The 17,374-nt window shown below is 39.7% G+C and overlaps 1 protein-coding gene across 1 annotated transcript in view; it reads left to right on the plus strand.

Moving 5' to 3' along the window:
- CLCN1 (chloride voltage-gated channel 1) overlaps window positions 1-17,374 on the plus strand; it is a 63,489-nt gene that overhangs the window by 26,347 nt on the left and 19,768 nt on the right. Inside the window, exons 2-8 of the mRNA XM_032190247.1 lie at window positions 3,713-3,866; window positions 4,367-4,498; window positions 5,996-6,124; window positions 6,227-6,360; window positions 6,690-6,767; window positions 11,194-11,272; window positions 14,097-14,222. Coding sequence (XP_032046138.1) covers window positions 3,713-3,866; window positions 4,367-4,498; window positions 5,996-6,124; window positions 6,227-6,360; window positions 6,690-6,767; window positions 11,194-11,272; window positions 14,097-14,222 — 832 coding nt within the window. The remainder of the gene's footprint in view (window positions 1-3,712; window positions 3,867-4,366; window positions 4,499-5,995; window positions 6,125-6,226; window positions 6,361-6,689; window positions 6,768-11,193; window positions 11,273-14,096; window positions 14,223-17,374) is intronic.

The following is a 17,374-nucleotide window of genomic DNA, read 5'->3' on the forward strand; positions in this document are numbered from 1 at the left end:
CTTGTACATTGTAGGGTTTTGTTTTCTTTCTGCATGAGAAATAAGAGCCTTTCCTCAAGCAGTTCAAACCAGTGAAGTATTTAGAAGATACATTATTTGTGCCTGTAGAAAGGGTGTTAATGGCAGAGAGTGCCCTCAGCAATACACAGACGGGTGTGGTAAGAGGGGTGTGTAATGATTATTTTGGCAATGCAGTATTACAGAGTAACAGACTTACATAAAGATGTAGGTGGGAAAGGATCTCTGGAGGCGGTCCTTGGTGGGTTGCTAATTTCAGTTTCCCTTCCCCAAACACAGATCTTACTGAACCTACCACTGAGACCTCTACCCGACTTCTCAGACACAGACCTGCAGAAAGATGTGGGTGGGAAGGGACTTCTGGAGGTCTCTAGGACAATACCCTGCTCACTGCAGGGCTCACTACAAGGTTGCAGGTTGTCCAAGCAAGTTCTGAAAATCTCCAAGAAGGAAGATATGGGATTCTAGGACTGGAGTATGCTGTGGAGAACATATTGTTGAGTCTGAATGGCATGAGAAATAACTTAGGCTTTGGACCGAGAGGGGAGTGCAGTTTTAAGTGGGTGCTGAGCATCAGAATAGCTCACAGAAAATTTTTGAGACTGGTGTTGTACATATTTTTCCTCTGAGATTCTGTGTATCTTTTCCTCAGTTATGTAGGCAATGAAACTTCTCCATCTTTTTGGGGAAGAGAAACCTGCTGTTTTTATGTAAAACCTTCCTCCCTGAAAATGAATGATATCTGTGTTGTGCTTTCTCCCTGGATTGTTTTTTGTTGTTCCTCTCTCTCTCTCTCTCTCTCTCTCCCAACAGTATTTACACCTTCTGTTGTTTTTTTTTTGTTGTTGTTTTTTTTTGTTTGTTTGTTTGTTTTGTTTTGTTTTTGTTTTTTCACCATTCTCATGTTCTCACTCAGAATTTAGCCAATCTAGACATAATAGTACCTTTTCTGGCTCAACTGTCTAGGTGATAATTGATATCTTTTAAAATTCTTTCCAGTTTTTGTGGTGCTCAGAAACCCCATGTTCCTTGTGTCGGAGAGGTAGCATCAGAAGAACAGGACAGTGTAAGCACTACCATGTTGCAGTTTTAGTTTTATATGTCTACTAATGGAAAGAATATTTCTTGCCTAATGTCATTTTTCTAAAAGGTCATCCTCTGATTATTTTGATTCTTTCTCTGTCCCATAATTGCCTACAATCTGAAATAGTGCCAGAGTCCCAGAGAAACAAAGCATATGTTTCAAGCACTCTTTAAGTGAGTTGAGACTAATCTGTTCTCCAGGACAAAACTTTCAGTTTTGTGTCCTGAGACTAGTTCCTTTTCTTCCACATCCTGAGTCTGTCATTTTCCAGCCAGAAAGGATCAGTAAACTAGGAGATGATATGAGGACTTTTACCATTCATACTACTATATTGTTATGCTGTGTTCCATCTGGGCAGGTCGAAGACTCTAATTTGAACATGATACTTGGCAGGGTAGTTCATAGTTTGGTTTAAATTCACAGTTTGGATTAAGCACTGTTTGGTGTAAACTCATCCCTCATGAGCATGTAAAGGAAATGAAACATTAGTTAAGGTGATATAATGATGCATTTAACTAAAATCTGTTAGTGCTTGGCATTGCTGGCTGAAATAGACACAGTTAGAGAAACAAGAAGTCTGCTATTTAGGACTGGATTCTATATGTGATAGCTTACCCTGTATATGATGGCTGGCAAGTCCTTCAAACTGGTGTTTCACTTTCCTGTGTATATTATGGGGATCAGAGCATGGCCATACTTCAGTGGTAAGAGTATGTATCACTTTATTTGTCTATGCTGCTTTGATAATAATGGGGTTAATAATTACATTAAAATATATCAGTTTCCAATCCAGTTACAGTTACAGGATAATTTAGAAAGCCTAGATGTGTGTTCTGTGGAAAAAAAAAAAAAAAAAAAAAAAACACTACAGATTTTAAAGGGAGTTATTGCACATGATTCAAGTGTCTATTGAGACACAAAGAAGAAGGTTTTGTCCTGGAAAACAAATTAGTCTCAACTCACTTAAAGAATGCTTGATACATATGCTTTGTTTCTCTGGGACTCTGGCACTATTTCAGATTGTAGGCAATAAACTACTCAGGATTTTCAGTCATATTTGATATCTAGAAATACAGTAACTCAGAGAAGCTGGGGAATTTCTATCCTTTGAGATGCTTAGGACTTGCCCAAACAAGGTCACCAGCAGCCTGATCTGTCTTTGGAGTTAGCTTGCTATGAGTTGAGGACTGGATGAGAAACCCCCAGAGGTGCCTTACGGCTTTAACCTTTCTGTGAGTCTCTGAGTCTATCTGATCTCAAATTCTCTTACAAATAAGTCAGCTGCATTATCCCCATTCTACGGATGAAGTTTCAGTTCATGGAAATCCCAAATGAATAGGAGAAATATCTCCTATGTTACTTAGAAAGGAGGAGAAGCAAAGCTGTCAAATAGAAGTACCTCCTAAGCACATGGTAGTGCTCCATATCTCTCATATGCACAGTCATTCTCCAGCTGAAGTGTCTAATTTTGCTGACTTTCCTCCTGCCACCAAAAATCTTTGAGAAGCAGATGTTATGCTGGGTAGGAAGCAGAAAGTCATGTTCTAGCAGGTGGGAAGTGCCTAGATCACAGGCCCAGCATCAGGTAGGAACCTGAGCTCTAGAAAAGTCAAAGTTTGCTCATTGAATGACATATGAAGAGGAGAGATATTCTCAGCTTTTCAAATGCACATCTTTCCCATCTACACCATGAAAGAATGAGGGAGAATAGCTGCTCCTGGGTGAATCTGATAAACAAAGAAGTGGGCATTGCCAGTATCTTTCACATTTCCTTGAGTTTTCTTTTTTGACAAGCTGGCACAACTGTCAAGTTTACTACAGATCCATGTATGAAATGTCATTGGTAAGCTCATGTAGCTACTTATGCATTGCATATTACCAAATGCATTTCAAGATTAGTATTTTATGACAAAGACTAGATTAGGTAGTTATAAAATTCACATGAGTTGGAGATACCTGGGGATTTGGTAGGATGGTTTGGGTAAATAATGGGATGTATGTGGTACCGTCTGATATTTCTGAGCTACTGCTGCTGCTTTTCTACTGCAGGCATCATTAGTGGCTGCATGCCCTGCTAAGCATTCCTTGGCAGCAGGATGAACAGATGCAGGCCATTCCTGCAACCTATTTGGTAGTGTGATACCTCTCTAAACCTTCAGAGTTGTTTTGCAGTGCTGCTGAAGTATATGAGATAACTCAAAGGCTGGCAGCCTCATGTGAACTATTTTGACCTTCTTTTTTGCTTCCAGAAAGTCTGATCAATCTCTTTCCCTTCAGACCCAAGCCTGCTCTTTCTGATGGTGTTACAAAGCAACTAGTATTGTGATCACAGCTTTTCGCCACCCCCCCCAGAAAAAAAAAAAAAAAAAAAAAAAAAAAAAAAAAAAGATGCAATGAGAAAAGGAAAAAAATAAAGAAATATGTATATATAAAGAAAAGAAGCTGCCTCTGTCTGCTCTGTCTGACACTTTCTGTGTCTCTGTCTCCCTGCCTGGGTTCATTTAAGTCTGCACCTACGACTGTTAGTAGGTATGTCTTTTCATCTTTAATGATATTTGTGAAGGAGCATTTGCCTTACCTTTTCGTCTCTCTTGCTTTCTGCTCTTCTAGCTTTATGGCCAATACACAGACCAGATAACTGACTTTGCAGAGAAGGAGGCAGCAAAACTACTGAATACGAGGCAGAGCCAAAAGAACAAGGAAAGACCCCTGAAACGTCAGAGTCAAGTAGATATAAAAGAAGAGCACTATTCCAAATGTCAAGGTGGGAACAATTTATCCGTGATTACTCTGTGAACAGATATTGGGAGGACCAGCCAGAGAGATGGAATTTAAGCAAGGCAAAAAGACAAGGAAACTTTGACAGGAGAGAAGTAGAGAAGAAAGGAAAAGGAATCACATTGGATTTAAAAGAGATTTGCATGTCAACTTTCACCCTAGGATTAACCAAGATCTCTTTGGAAAAAAGACCAGTTCCAAATTTAATCTTTTCTCCGACAACAGATCTCTATAACAGGAGGAAAAGGACTTTAGCTGCTAGTGTACAAGATGTTAAATTAAGCACTCCTCCCCCCCTCATTTTTAGTATTTGAAAGTTCAAAGAATTTTGCAAGACTGTAAGACTGTAATGGTCCTTCAACACCAAGCCCAAACAAATCATTACCATAGACATTTTTCAGCATAGGAGAAAAGAGTTCTTTGCATAGGAGATACAGGCTTCATCTATGTTGCCTCAGTTTTTCTGGTTCACTCTTCCCTACACAGCCTGTGCTAGACGCATCCAGAAATACATCACCAGGAAGCTTGGAGAGGACTGGATTTTCTTGGTTCTGTTGGGACTGGTCATGGCGTTGGTGAGCTGGGGAATGGACTATGCCAGTGCAAAGAGCCTACAGGGTGGGTCTCATTCAGGTGTTGCAAAAGTATAAATGGTATGAATGTTTTACAAAGCCTTGTGACCAACATTCCTCCTCCTTTAACATCAGTGTCCCATCTTCACCCCCCAGCTGCCTAGGAAGTTACTTGCAACACAGTAGAGAAAAGGTTAGCTAGGAAAAGCTTCTTTAAAGGGATCATAGGCAAAAATTTGGAAGTGTAAGTGGGAAGGGAACAAAAGATATGTGTATGAGCAAAAGACAACCCATTATTCTTACTCCCTTTCCTTCCTGCTCTCTTGTATGTGTAGGGGCACAGGGAGATGTCAACTCTACTTCTGTTATACTGGCTCCCATCTTCCTCAGGTCTGCTGAGCATGTGTGGGTGGGAAGGGAAAGGGGTCCTTAGATGCCCACCTGATACTGTGTTTTTGTGTTGTTATTTTTTTTTCCCGTTTTTAACTTGATTATTGTTCCCAATTTTTATTTATATGGTGTTCTGCAGTTTTCTACTACCTGGTCCCATAGTGCTCTTTTCTTAGGTATTTTTTTTCACAAAGATTTCCTAATCACTGGGTAATATTCCTTCTCTGCAACTGTCCTGTTGTTCCTGTCCCCTTTGCCAGCTATAACAATTACATGATCTTTCAGTGTCCCTTCCCCCCATATCTGTGCACACACATACAACATTGCCCTCATCCTTTTAATTCCAGTGTTCCTTTGTCCTTAGCCTTAGTGCCCTAGTCCCAACCTGCACACACACACCAAATCCTTTCCTCTCAGTGCTCTTTGCTGCTGGTGTCCACCAGACACTGTACTTCGACAAAGCTCCCAACATCTCCTCAGCCCAGTGTTCCTTCCTTTATGTCTTCCCCACATACCAGGCTTACCCTGTTGATCTCAGAGGCCCCTTGCCCTTTATACTTCCTGCAAGTGAATTATTTGGATTCTTTGTTTTCTCCCTGGGCAGTTCACGCTGTTGGACCCAACTATGCAGCAGTACCACTGCTGTTTTAACAGTTGGCACCATTCCCTTCATGCTGATGCTCTAGAAGGCAAAGCATAAGCACGACTTCTAAGGTAGATTTTAAGAAGGAACAAATTTTCCTGGGACTGAGATGGAGGAGAGGACACTAGCTGTTAGTGGACCACTTATGGTCCCCCAGCTGCAAAATGAGAAGACCCTGCATGGAAATTCACCCTCACAAGTGCAAAGTAATGCACCTCTTCTAATGCCACATCATGGCACAGGTATTAATAGTGTCTAAGAGCAGAGGACCACTTCTATTCATTCCTGCAGAATGCGTATATTATTTGGGATCTTGTACTTAAAATGCAATAAGGCTTTACCCCACCTAACCTATAAAATTAGGATTTATAGATAGCATTTCTCAGAAAAAAAAAAAATAGATTGGACAGGTTTGGCAGGTGTGTGCTTTTGATTGTGATTCTTTAATGTTTATCAGCCTGCTTGGAGCAGCTGTGGTTAATGACAACTTTTTTGTTTGTTTATCTACAGCCTACAAGTGGATGTACAAAGAGCTACACCCGAATATTCCTATGCAGTATCTGGCATGGGTCACATACCCACTTGTTCTCATTCTGTTTGCGGCCATTTTCTGCCACCTCGTCTCTCCACAGGCTGTTGGTGAGGGCAGAAGGCATGGCATAATTGGTTTATGTCTGTCTCTTTTTCTTACTCCATTTGCTTGTGTGTTTTCTACATCCTCTGCTCTGTTGCTGTTTTCAGGGTCTGGGATCCCAGAGCTCAAGACAATTATGAGGGGAGTGGTCCTCAAAGAATATCTCACTCTCAAAGCTTTTGTGGCCAAAGTTGTGGGCCTCACAGCTGGACTTGGAAGTGGCCTGCCTGTGGGGAAAGAGGTAAATATTGCTATCTTCATATGCAGTAGTGGCCAGGGTAGGGTCTAGGCAGTGGGAGGAGTTGTCTGTACAAGAAGAGTACAGACTTTTCATTGGCACCTTTCCTCTTCACAAAGCTCTGCTCTTCCAAGCAACACCTACTTTCCTCTGGCCATTTGAAAGACTTCATATAGAAAAAATCAAAGCACTCAAGTCAGGTAGCTTTCAAGAGGAAAAAAAAAATACTGAAGAACTGTCTGTGGTGGCCAAAGAAAAATTATGAGATCTGCATCTGGTTATCAGTGACAGAGGATAACCCTCTCTTATTTTCTCTTCCTCTTCTCTTGCAGGGTCCTTTCGTGCATATTGCCAGTATCTGTGCAGCAGTACTCAGCAAGTTTATGTCAATCTTCTGTGGTGTGTATGAGGTAAGGCACATGTTTCTGCATATAGCTCTTCCACAGGCTGAACTCCTAAGACACATTGGCAGGCGACAAACCACAGAGGGAACATATGAATTGAAATGCAACATGCTGTTATAGAGCAGTAAGAGAACAGACAAAAAAAAAAGTGGTAGTGGGAGGACAAATATACAGTCAAACAACTGTGCAGGCCCAACCAGGTGTGTTACCTACCACATTACACAGAGGCTGATAAAGAATACTCATTTTACAAGTTTTCAGTCTCACAATGCTGATATGTTTCCACTGTGACCAACATCTGTGTAAAAAAAAAAAATAAAAAAAAAAAAAAAAAAAAAACCTTCTTAAGTAGCTATAGACAAAGATCAATTTGTCTTTAAGATAGAATGTGTAAAGCATTACTAATTATAGCCACTGACACTGCCTGTAGGCTTTTGCTATTGCAGAACGGCCTCTGGAGGCTGAATGATGTATTGACTAGTTGCAAAAAAATAATACATTTAGGAATTGCTTTACCTACAAACTCCTAGCAGTAACTGGCTTTGTAATACAATAGCAGGTGCTGTTTTACTTGATCTCGTCTATGCATAAGGACCAAATCTCACTTTTGGAGACCAACGGAGTCACTAAAGACTGGACTAAAATGTACAGGGCCTGCTATTTGTAACGGCTGAATTTGCTGCTGGCTGTTGCTTTGTTTCATTGTTCTGGATCCTAACTCTTTGGCTTTGCTACCTCTAATCCCAGCATGCCTTTCTCTGGCTGCACTCTCTGTTCCAGAATGTGCACAGGCAGCTCGAACTCCTGGTGGCGGCTTGCGCAGTTGGAGTTGGATGTTGCTTCGGGGCTCCTCTTGGAGGCAAGTTGACTTCCTGTATGTGACATTTAATGTAAAACTCAGTCTCTTGCTGTGAGATCTCTTGCTCTCAAGCAGGTTCTTCATTTCTCTAGCATCACAAGTTCTTTCTTTTCTCATGTAACTGGTGGCAGTGAAAGAAAGGAAGAGCATGATCTTGCAAAGGCCACAAGAAAAGTGACAACTTTAACTTTTCTAATAAAACATCTTTGAATCACAGAATCATAAAATCATTTAGGTTGAAAAAGACTTCAGAGATCACCAAGTCCAACCGTTAACATAGCACTGCCAAGTCTACCACTAAACCATGTCTGTAAGCAACACATCAACACATTTTTTGAATAACTCCAGGGATAGTGACTCAACCACTTCCGTGGGCAGTCTATTCTTTTGCTTCACAACCCTTTCAGTGAAGAATTTTTCCCTAATATCCAACCTAAACCTTTCCTGGAGCAATTTGAGGCCGTTTCCCCTTGTCTTACCACTTAGTGCTTGGGAGAAGAGATTGACGCCCACCCCACTACAACCTCCTCTGAGGTAGTTGTAGAGAGCAATAAGGTTTCCCCTGAGTATTCTTTTCTCTAGGGTAAATAACCCCAACTGCTCCTTATAAGACTTGTTCTCTAGACCTCTCACCAGCCTCATTGCCCTTCTTTGGACAAACTCCAGAACCTTGATGTCCTTGTAATGAGAGGCCCAAAACTGAACACTGTATTCAAGGTGTGGCCTCACCAGAGCCAAGTACAAAGGGACAGTCACTTCCCTAATCCTGCTAGCCATGCTATTTCTGATACAAGCCAGGATGCTGTTGGCCTTCTTGGCCACTTGAGCATACTGCTGGCTCATATTCAGCTTGCTATCAACCAGTAGCTCCAGGTCCCTTTCAGCCAGGCAGCTTTCCAGACACTCTCCTCCCCAGCCTGTAGCGCTGCATGGGATTCTTGTGCCCCAAGTGCAGGACCTGGCACTTAGCCTTGTTGAGCTTCATACAGTTGGCCTCAGCCCATCAGTCCAGCCTATCTAGATCCCTCTGTAGATCCTTCCTACCCTCGAGCAGATCAACACTTGCGCCCAACTTGGTGTTGTCTGCAAACTTACTAAGAGTGCACCTGATCCTCTTGTCCATCTTGTTCAGTCATTTCTACCATGGACGTTGTTCAAGTTGGAGAGCCCCACACTCTATCCAGAAAATAATAAAGATGCTGTAGAGAACAGAAATGAAAAAAACTTCCCATAAGTGGCATCATCTAACAGCAGGAGATGATGACAACTGTGACAGGGAGTGATAAGATGAAAAGAAAACTACCTTCAACTGTGGACTGGAGAAAAAATATATCAGTGTAGAAAATCTGGGGCTCCCCATGTAGAAGAAGCTTGGATGGCCAAGAAGATGGTTGGGAGGCTGGAGTAATGATGTATGAGGAAGGCTAAGGAAGCTGTTTTTGCTCAGTGTAAAGGAGAAAAGGCTAAAGGGGGGTTGTCTCACTGGTGTCATCAACCACCTAAAGGGGGATTTTAAATAAGATTAAGCCAGGCTCTTTTCAGAGGGGCACAGTGGAAGCGGAAAGGGGTACAACTTGCAACAAGGGAAATTCTGACCATGTATAAGGAAGATGTTCCCCTCCCCCAAGGGTGGTTCACCAATGGCATGGATGCCCATGGGGTCTAGAGAATCTACACCTTTGGAGATGTTCAGGACTTACCTAGACAAGATCCTGAGCATTCTGACTGACTCTTGGAGTTAGGACATCACTGAGCAGGGAGTTGGAGAATCTTCTAGAGATACCTTCCAGGCTAAAATTTGCTGTGAGTCTGTGACAATTCAGTGTGTGAATTTTTGCAGCCATAGTTGGGTTCCTTTTAGTAGAATCACACCAAATTGCAGAATTTGATTTCCATTACCTGGGAGTCATGTAATCTTTATCTGACCTTAGTCCAGGATATGATTTGCTACTATACATCATATTGCCAAAGGAATATAACTTTTTGATGTTGTTACTGGTGAACACCACCCTGTGTATTTAAAGAGAAATCTTCAAAATGCATTTGAAAATCCAGTCTGGCCCTCTAAAAGCAAAAGGTGCTCAGCCCTGCTTTTTCTGAGTGCACTCTGGTACTCTTTGTTTGTTCCTGTTGGTCTTTTCAGCTATTTCTATGTTGCTGCACAGCATCAGCACTCTGACATGGTGCTGGGTTTTGGGGGATACCGTATGCTATGGACTTTTCTCAGCAGTCGGTATGAATAATACCATACTGTGCTAGGATCTCTCCATCTCATACCGTTTCTTCAACACTGTTCTCATCAGGCTTTGCACTTTCAAACAGCTCTAAGCTCTACTTACCTCTTGCCATAATGCAGGCCATGTAATAAATACCGTATGTTTCAGGCTGTTAATCATCATGTTGGTAGGCTATAATATAACCCTCATACTATCTCAGATACTTTGAACTGAAACCCATCCCCATTCTGGACATGATTACATCTTAAGACCACAAAGGACTTAGAGGTGACCTGAGGCAAAGTTGTGATTATGGAAAGATTCTTAAGGCTCAGAGAATGTTCCATGCCCCTTTGTTGGGTGCACAGTCACAGCCTTGATATACTTCTTGGTTGAGGCTCAAATACCTGCTCAGGTAAGTGGGAATTCATGGCCTTTAGCCCTAAGAATTCTGCCTGGACACAGAATCCCGATGTAACACAAGCCTGCCCTCTCTCAAAACTTCAGTCTCATGGAAGATATAACAGGCTGCTTTAGGGACATGTAATACCAGAAAGTACCAAATATGCAGTTGTTTAACCCTCCTGTTCTTTATATTAGACACCAACTAGGATTTCAACAACTTGAAAAAAAGCTATCTGCTCCCTAAGGCTCTTCACCATTCTCAGGCATGTCAGGGCTCTCAGCCACTCTTCCAAATATTGGAGGAAGTAGGAGATTTTCTCCTTCCCATGTCCTCCAAAATTGTCTCAGGAGAGACCCTATATTTCATAACTTCACTGATGGCTTGTAAATTTATAATTTTAGTGATTGTCTTCACCAGCAAAGCACAATCCTTTACTACATGAGCTGCTACCTATTCATCTACCCAGGATGATAGACCCTTCAGCTGTCCACATTCTGTTGTGGATATGCATGTGTCTTGTGCATACAAACTCAGAGGGTAGGGTTTTTTTGAGGCACTGTCTGGCACATGTGCAACCTGAGATTCCCTTCCAAAGTAAAAGAGATGGAATAAAGTACACACATGTAGTCCACCCTCTGAAGAATTTTTCATGAGACGTTTATTCTACAGTGAAATGTAGTGTGCATGTTTCAATGAAAGATGAGATGCTGACTTCTCCTTGTGTCTTGAATATGTGACTCAATGTATATGCCTGTCTTGTGCAACATAGAATCAGTCCTTGAATATTTTGAAGCTGTCCAGAATGAAGAATTAAGATGTAATATTGGTGGCAGAGTTGGTTGACAGCATGTGTCCATAACTGCTAATTCTGTTGCTCATTGCTTTCTTTCCTTTTTTCTTTTTTTCTTTTTTTTTTTTTTTCTTCTGTTTCTCTGTCTCTTCCACCAGTAGCAGCCATATTATTACACGGATGTCCTGACTGTGGGTTGTGCTGTGGGTGTTGGCTGCTGCTTTGGGACACCACTTGGAGGCAAGTGGCTGTTCTGTTTCCTTTTTCTCAGGTACCTAAATCCTCTCCTGCCTAGTCCTCTTCTCCTTTCCTGCACCCTATTTTTGATTTTTCATTTACTTGGAGCAAAAAGGCTTGCCATTAATGTCACCAATCTCTCCAGTTTCTCTGACACAGTCTTTTCTCCACATTTTCAGCCTTCTGAAGGTCAAGAGGGGAAGATACTCTAGAACAGTAGTTTCCAAATTGACATGTGCACACCCCAGGGGGTGTGATAGACAGTCCATTAGGTTATGGAAAGATAATACTGAAAAGTCTATTTGTATTTATTTTCTATCTAAATAAATGAATTAAAATTAAAATTAAAAAAAAAAAACTTTGCTAATATTCAATATACATATTGACACTGGTGGCCTCACTTGATCCATATATCAGATGGCCACATCACATACAGCATGTGAGGTGTTCTGGGTGAAGAACAGTTGTTGCTTAATGCAGAGGGCTGACAGTAATGCCCTCATTTGTTCATTTGCATTCAGTGTATTGCAATGTATTTCAGTCTATGTGCGCATGGTTGATGGATGTATGGGTTATATTGTCTAAGTTAACTAAAATAACCCTCACAAAATGGACAAGTGCCTTTAAAAGATTCCTGCAAAAAAATTGCAGATTGAAGACAATACCTATAATGTGACTATAGGCAAATTCGGAGAAAATGGCAGAGTAGGCACCTCCACCCCCAGAGTGGCCTCTTCATATGCCACATTATGAGGTAAAAATGGTCACAATCTCATCAGGTCTGACAAGAAGCTGACCAAAATAAGTAAATAAATAATAAAGAAATTAAATTATCAAGAAAACTATTTGAAATATGGCTTTAAATCCACCATTGTTAATGATGTATTTTGTGCATTGACATGTAAGCTATCAACAGCATGAAGCTATCAGAATTAGCAAGACATTTAAAAACTAAGCATCCAGAATGTGAAGACAAACCTCTACTGTTTTTTCAACGATTTTTCAGGCTATGCATTACTCGCTCCAGTACTTCACAAAATCTCACTAAACTTAATGATAATTTTTAGAAGTCTTTTTTTGAGGTTTCTGACTTCATAGTGAAAGATGAAAAGCCACATCCCACTGGGGAAACACGTTCTTCCTGCCAGAGTAAAAAATGTCTGGCATAATGCACAGAAAGCAATATCACAAGAAATTAAAATGCACTCCTTTGTCAGCAAATACTGTTGAAAGACACAGAAAACATTGCTGAAGATTTGAAACAACAAGTATCAGAACAAATTATGGAGTGTGGGAGGCTTGCTATGCAGCTTGATAAAAGTACAGATGTTTCTAATGTGTCTGTTTATGGTATTTGCTAGATTCTGTTTCAACAGTGAAATACATGAAGAAAAGATCTACTAGAGAAGATATATTCTCAACAGTAAAAGACTTCTTTCATAAAAGCAATATTTTATGGAAGAACTCTATGTAACCACTGATGGAGCAGCTGCCTTGACTGGAATAAGAAAAGGATTCTACTGTGCGTTTACAAAGACAGTACTCCACACAAAATTCATTCACCGCATGGTTCAGAGGCAAGCTATTGCAGCAAAGAAATGAGAGCCAGACTACACAAATGGGTGCATAGAAATGGGAGCTAGAAGTGCACGACCTGTCATCGATGTGGTTAAATGTGGTTAATATCATAAAAACAAGACCTTAAAATAGTAGAATCTTTACAATAGTTTGCAGTGAGATGGGGAATGACCACAAAAATCTTCTACACCACATAAAGGTTCACTGGTTATCTCATGGAAAAGGGTTTAAAAGAGTTGTCAAATTTAAAGACTAGTCACACATTTTTATTTTATTAAAAAAAAAAAAAATGGTGTTCTGAATTTGCTGGCCTTTTCTGTGATGAGAAGTGGCTGTCAGTTTTATGCTACCTAGCACATAATTTTGGAAAAATAAACACACCTAATCTGTCCCTTCAAGGTGAAAGTGACATTTTAACCATGAGTGAGAAAGAAGTGCTTTTCAAAAGAATATTGTACCATTGTGGAGATTTTGTGGTTTTCTTGTTGAAAATTATTTGGGTCACCTATAAAAATTCTTATACTATATATGTAAAAAACTTGGAAACGAAATTTTCTAACACATTTTAAAGTCTTCCAAAGGAACATTTCAGTGGATTTTGAACTCATTTGTTAAAGATATAAAAATGCAACATCTTCCAATTAGTTTGCAACAACTGATTGACATCAGGGAAGATGGAAATATACTAGCCAGATTTCAGCACAAACCTTTGCTTAAGTGGTAAATGGAATTGAAAAAAATGAATATCATGATTTAGTAAGTGCAGTGAAGGATGCCCTTCTTCCCTTTCAATCTTCAGCAGCATATTTTTCAGCTCTGACAACCATTAAAACCAAGTACTGAAATAAACTGAACTTAGAACTAGACCTTTGAATCACTGTATCACAAAGAGTTAAACCAGGAACAAAAAGCTTTTGTGAGAACAAAAAGCTTTTTGTACCATTAATGAATGAAATAAATTTTTCTTAAAATATTCTCTATTTCATCATCTTATCCCTTTTTTTATTATTTTTGTGTATGCTTTATAATGTACCCAATATGTTAGTACAGTAGGACATGTTTATAATTTATAAATAAATATACATATACCGAGGTACATACTCAAAAATATTTTACTGATAGGATACGTGATCAAAGAAGTTTGGATATCACAGCTTTAGAAGACTTATTTAGAAGTCTCTCTTGTGCTTTTGGCATTACACTTCTGATTTTAACTTTTTAACTTTTCTCCCTTTCCAACTCTTTCTAGGGGTCCTTTTCAGCATTGAGGTCACTTCCACTTACTTTGCTGTGCGTAACTATTGGAGAGGTTTCTTTGCAGCTACCTTTAGTGCCTTCATTTTCCGAGTCCTTGCTGTTTGGAACAAGGATGCAGGTAAGCTAAAAATCATTCTTAGTCTCTTTGTACAAATGCTGTTCTATAAATTTATTATTTTCCATCTTTCTCAAAACCATAAACTTTTAGGATGTTTGAAACTTCTGCCATGACATATAATGTCTAGCAGTATAGAAGGAAAGAGAAAGAGAAGCATGATATATCATCAAGATTATAACTATAACCTATTCCAGTGTGTTGGGTATATGACTGAAAAAATGACTGAATATGATTTCCCATCAAGTAAGAGAGTGTCTGAGGTGGGATTTTTGCATCTAGTCAGCATAACATCGAGGTTGCAAACATAGAGGTATCTCATCACAGAGGAGGTAATACCTATTGCAGTATATGTTGCTGTGGTCCACTGGAAACACCATGGTCTGCCTTAGTCATCTCTTGACTAGAAGCAAACAAAGCAAAAAGTAGTCTCAAACACTGGGATGATAGAATGATTAGGAGGCTGCAAAACTGTTGGGGTCTGACTGAAGTTCCTGAGTACTGAAAGGTCAAACAGTACTTGTTTCAACTGTAGCTCTGGTAGAAAAAAAATAAGTGTCTCAGCTGAAAGGGATGAGTGCAATACTTGTGCAGACAGAAAGCATAGAAGAAGTTTGTTCAGAAAACTGAATGAAGTTCCAGCTGATGTAGAAGACTGCTATCTCTTTGTAAACTTTGTAAATGTTTTAATAACATATATAACTCCTTTGTTCTTACACTTCTGTTTTTCTGGTATGAGCTTTATGTGGTCACTTTCCTTTCTTGAAACTTAATGACTTCACAGAGTTGGATTTTTTCTGTGCTAAAACATTTTTTTGGCTTGAATACTCTACTCTCTTGATTATAGAAAGTGCCTATGTCTTTGTCTGTGAAATACTGCCTCATATTAAGGCGTATTCAACTATCAGATCTGTCAGAAGAACACCTCTCTCTGTTCTTTGCAGAGAAAGATGTAAGAAATTTGAAGCCAGATGACAGGATGCCCTATCCTTCACTTCATCTACTCTAACTCCCCTGCTGATCTCTTAAATCATTAGAAATTAACTTGATCCTGGAGCATCTTACTTATTGTCCCTTCTTCAAAATCATCCAAGCAGCTTTAACACCAATATGAATGGCTCCTTACGTTCTGCTTCAGTAGCTGACTGGGTTAAAAATTTCCATGATCAAATTGTGTATGGAAAATGATTCCTTTTCAAGGTTCTGAATTTTCATTGTCTATATGGTCAGTATCTTTGTCCTCATATTAGAGAATTAGAAACTTTTGTCTATACCAGAAATCTGTTATTTTTATGGTCTTTCATCATGCCTGCTCTGATTTATCTTTCATGTCTTCTCTTTCTCATTTTCTTCTGAAAGTTACAAGCCCAGTCTTTTCAGTCATTGTTCATGCAACAGTTTTTATTAGGGCCCTCTCATGCGTTTTCATAATCTCTAGTCTTGTCTGCTGTCAAAAGTTATGCACTTGGCATGATGACTTGGCACTAGTTTCCTGTGTGAATACTATGATGACTCAGTTAGAATGCCTTTGTGTGAGGTAGGCTAATACATAAGTTGTGACCAATGCCTCTTTTCCTTTCACTGTGTGTTTACAACTTCCCCATGAGGTAGCAAGAGTTAGCTATTGGAGCTTCCTTTGGCCTTCTCATTTTCAGGCTGAATATACCTAGTTCCTGCAGTCTCTTCCTATGCATCATGTGCCCCATGTCCTGGACCATCTTGGGGCTCATCACTGGACTGTCTCCAGTTTTGAAACATTTCTTTTGTTCCAGGTTTTCTAGATGTGGCCTCATCAGTGCCATATAAAAGGGAATACCTCAATTTTCTGGTTGTGCTTTTGCTGATGTGACCCAATATGTTGTTAGCCTTCATTGACACAGGGACACACATTGAACACTAGTTCCCACCAGGACCTACTGGTCTTTTTGTGCAGAGCTCTTTTTGTTGACTAGGTTCCCAGACTGTACTGATCCACCTGCCATTACAGATGCAGGACTAAATATTTGTCTTTGTTGTATTTGTGATCTTCCAACCTGTCAGCTCCTCCATGACTGAGGCCATTCTGAATGAACAGCTGTCCAGTCCTCCAGGTTATCAACCATTCCCTTCTCTCCCTTCCCAGTTTGATGTGGTCAGCAAACTCACTGGTGAGTGAGTTCCACCCTATCATCCAGGAGACTGATGAAGATGTTAAACATAATCACATCCAATATTGATCTCTAAAGAAATCCATTCAACACCACAGAGCCCTAACACGACAGTTTGCAGCCCATTACAGGTCTATTGTGACATGTATCATTACATATCTAACAAGATAAACCTTTTTTTTTTTTTCTCTCTCTGAGATAGTTTCTGATCCATGATAATATTTTCCCTTTCACCATTTGATCATATGGCTCCAGAGACTCTTAATAATCTAAATTAAAAATCTTTATCTTAATAATAATATAAATAAACACAATTCCTGTTAATCTTGCTAACCCACAGAGATCTGATTAAATCATTGCTCTAAGCCTGGTCTTGTTTGGGAAAAAAAAAAAAAAAAATATATATATATATATATATATATATATATATATGAATGTCTCTCTTAATTACCATATTATGCTAGAATTTTGCTGTTTGTTTGTTTTTCTGATTGTGCAAATAATTTCTTGATTCCAGACATGTTATTATTTATATCAATACTCATTGAGCTGCATTTCCATTCTGCACTGGATGGCCATTTGAACTTTACCTATTAGCATATAGTTATTTATTATTTCCACACTCATACCTCCAGGTAAAAGCAGGACAGCTTTCGACATCTGAGTAATTTTAGGAGTGAAACACAACCAGTGGAAGTGAGATGGAAAAAATGGAGCATAGTTGATCTTTTCCCTGGGACTCCTAAGACATTTATTCTTTTGGCACCAGGCAAAAATTGTGCATATAAGACTTTGGAGACGATACGAGTTTTGTTTCTAGAAGGCAATCACAATTGTCTGTGACAAAGCTTCTCCAGATAAGTGAGCACTGCCTGCCTCTGTAAAGAGTTTTTAAATCAGTGAGTGCACTAAGAGCTTTTACTGCCTAAAGAATGGTTGGCAGAAGAAAAGAAGAAATAGAAAGCCCTTTACAAATCTGGTGTTGTAGCTAAAAATATATGTACATTC

Source organism: Aythya fuligula, chromosome 1 (genome assembly GCF_009819795.1).
Source record: "Aythya fuligula isolate bAytFul2 chromosome 1, bAytFul2.pri, whole genome shotgun sequence".
Lineage (NCBI taxonomy): Eukaryota > Metazoa > Chordata > Aves > Anseriformes > Anatidae > Aythya > Aythya fuligula.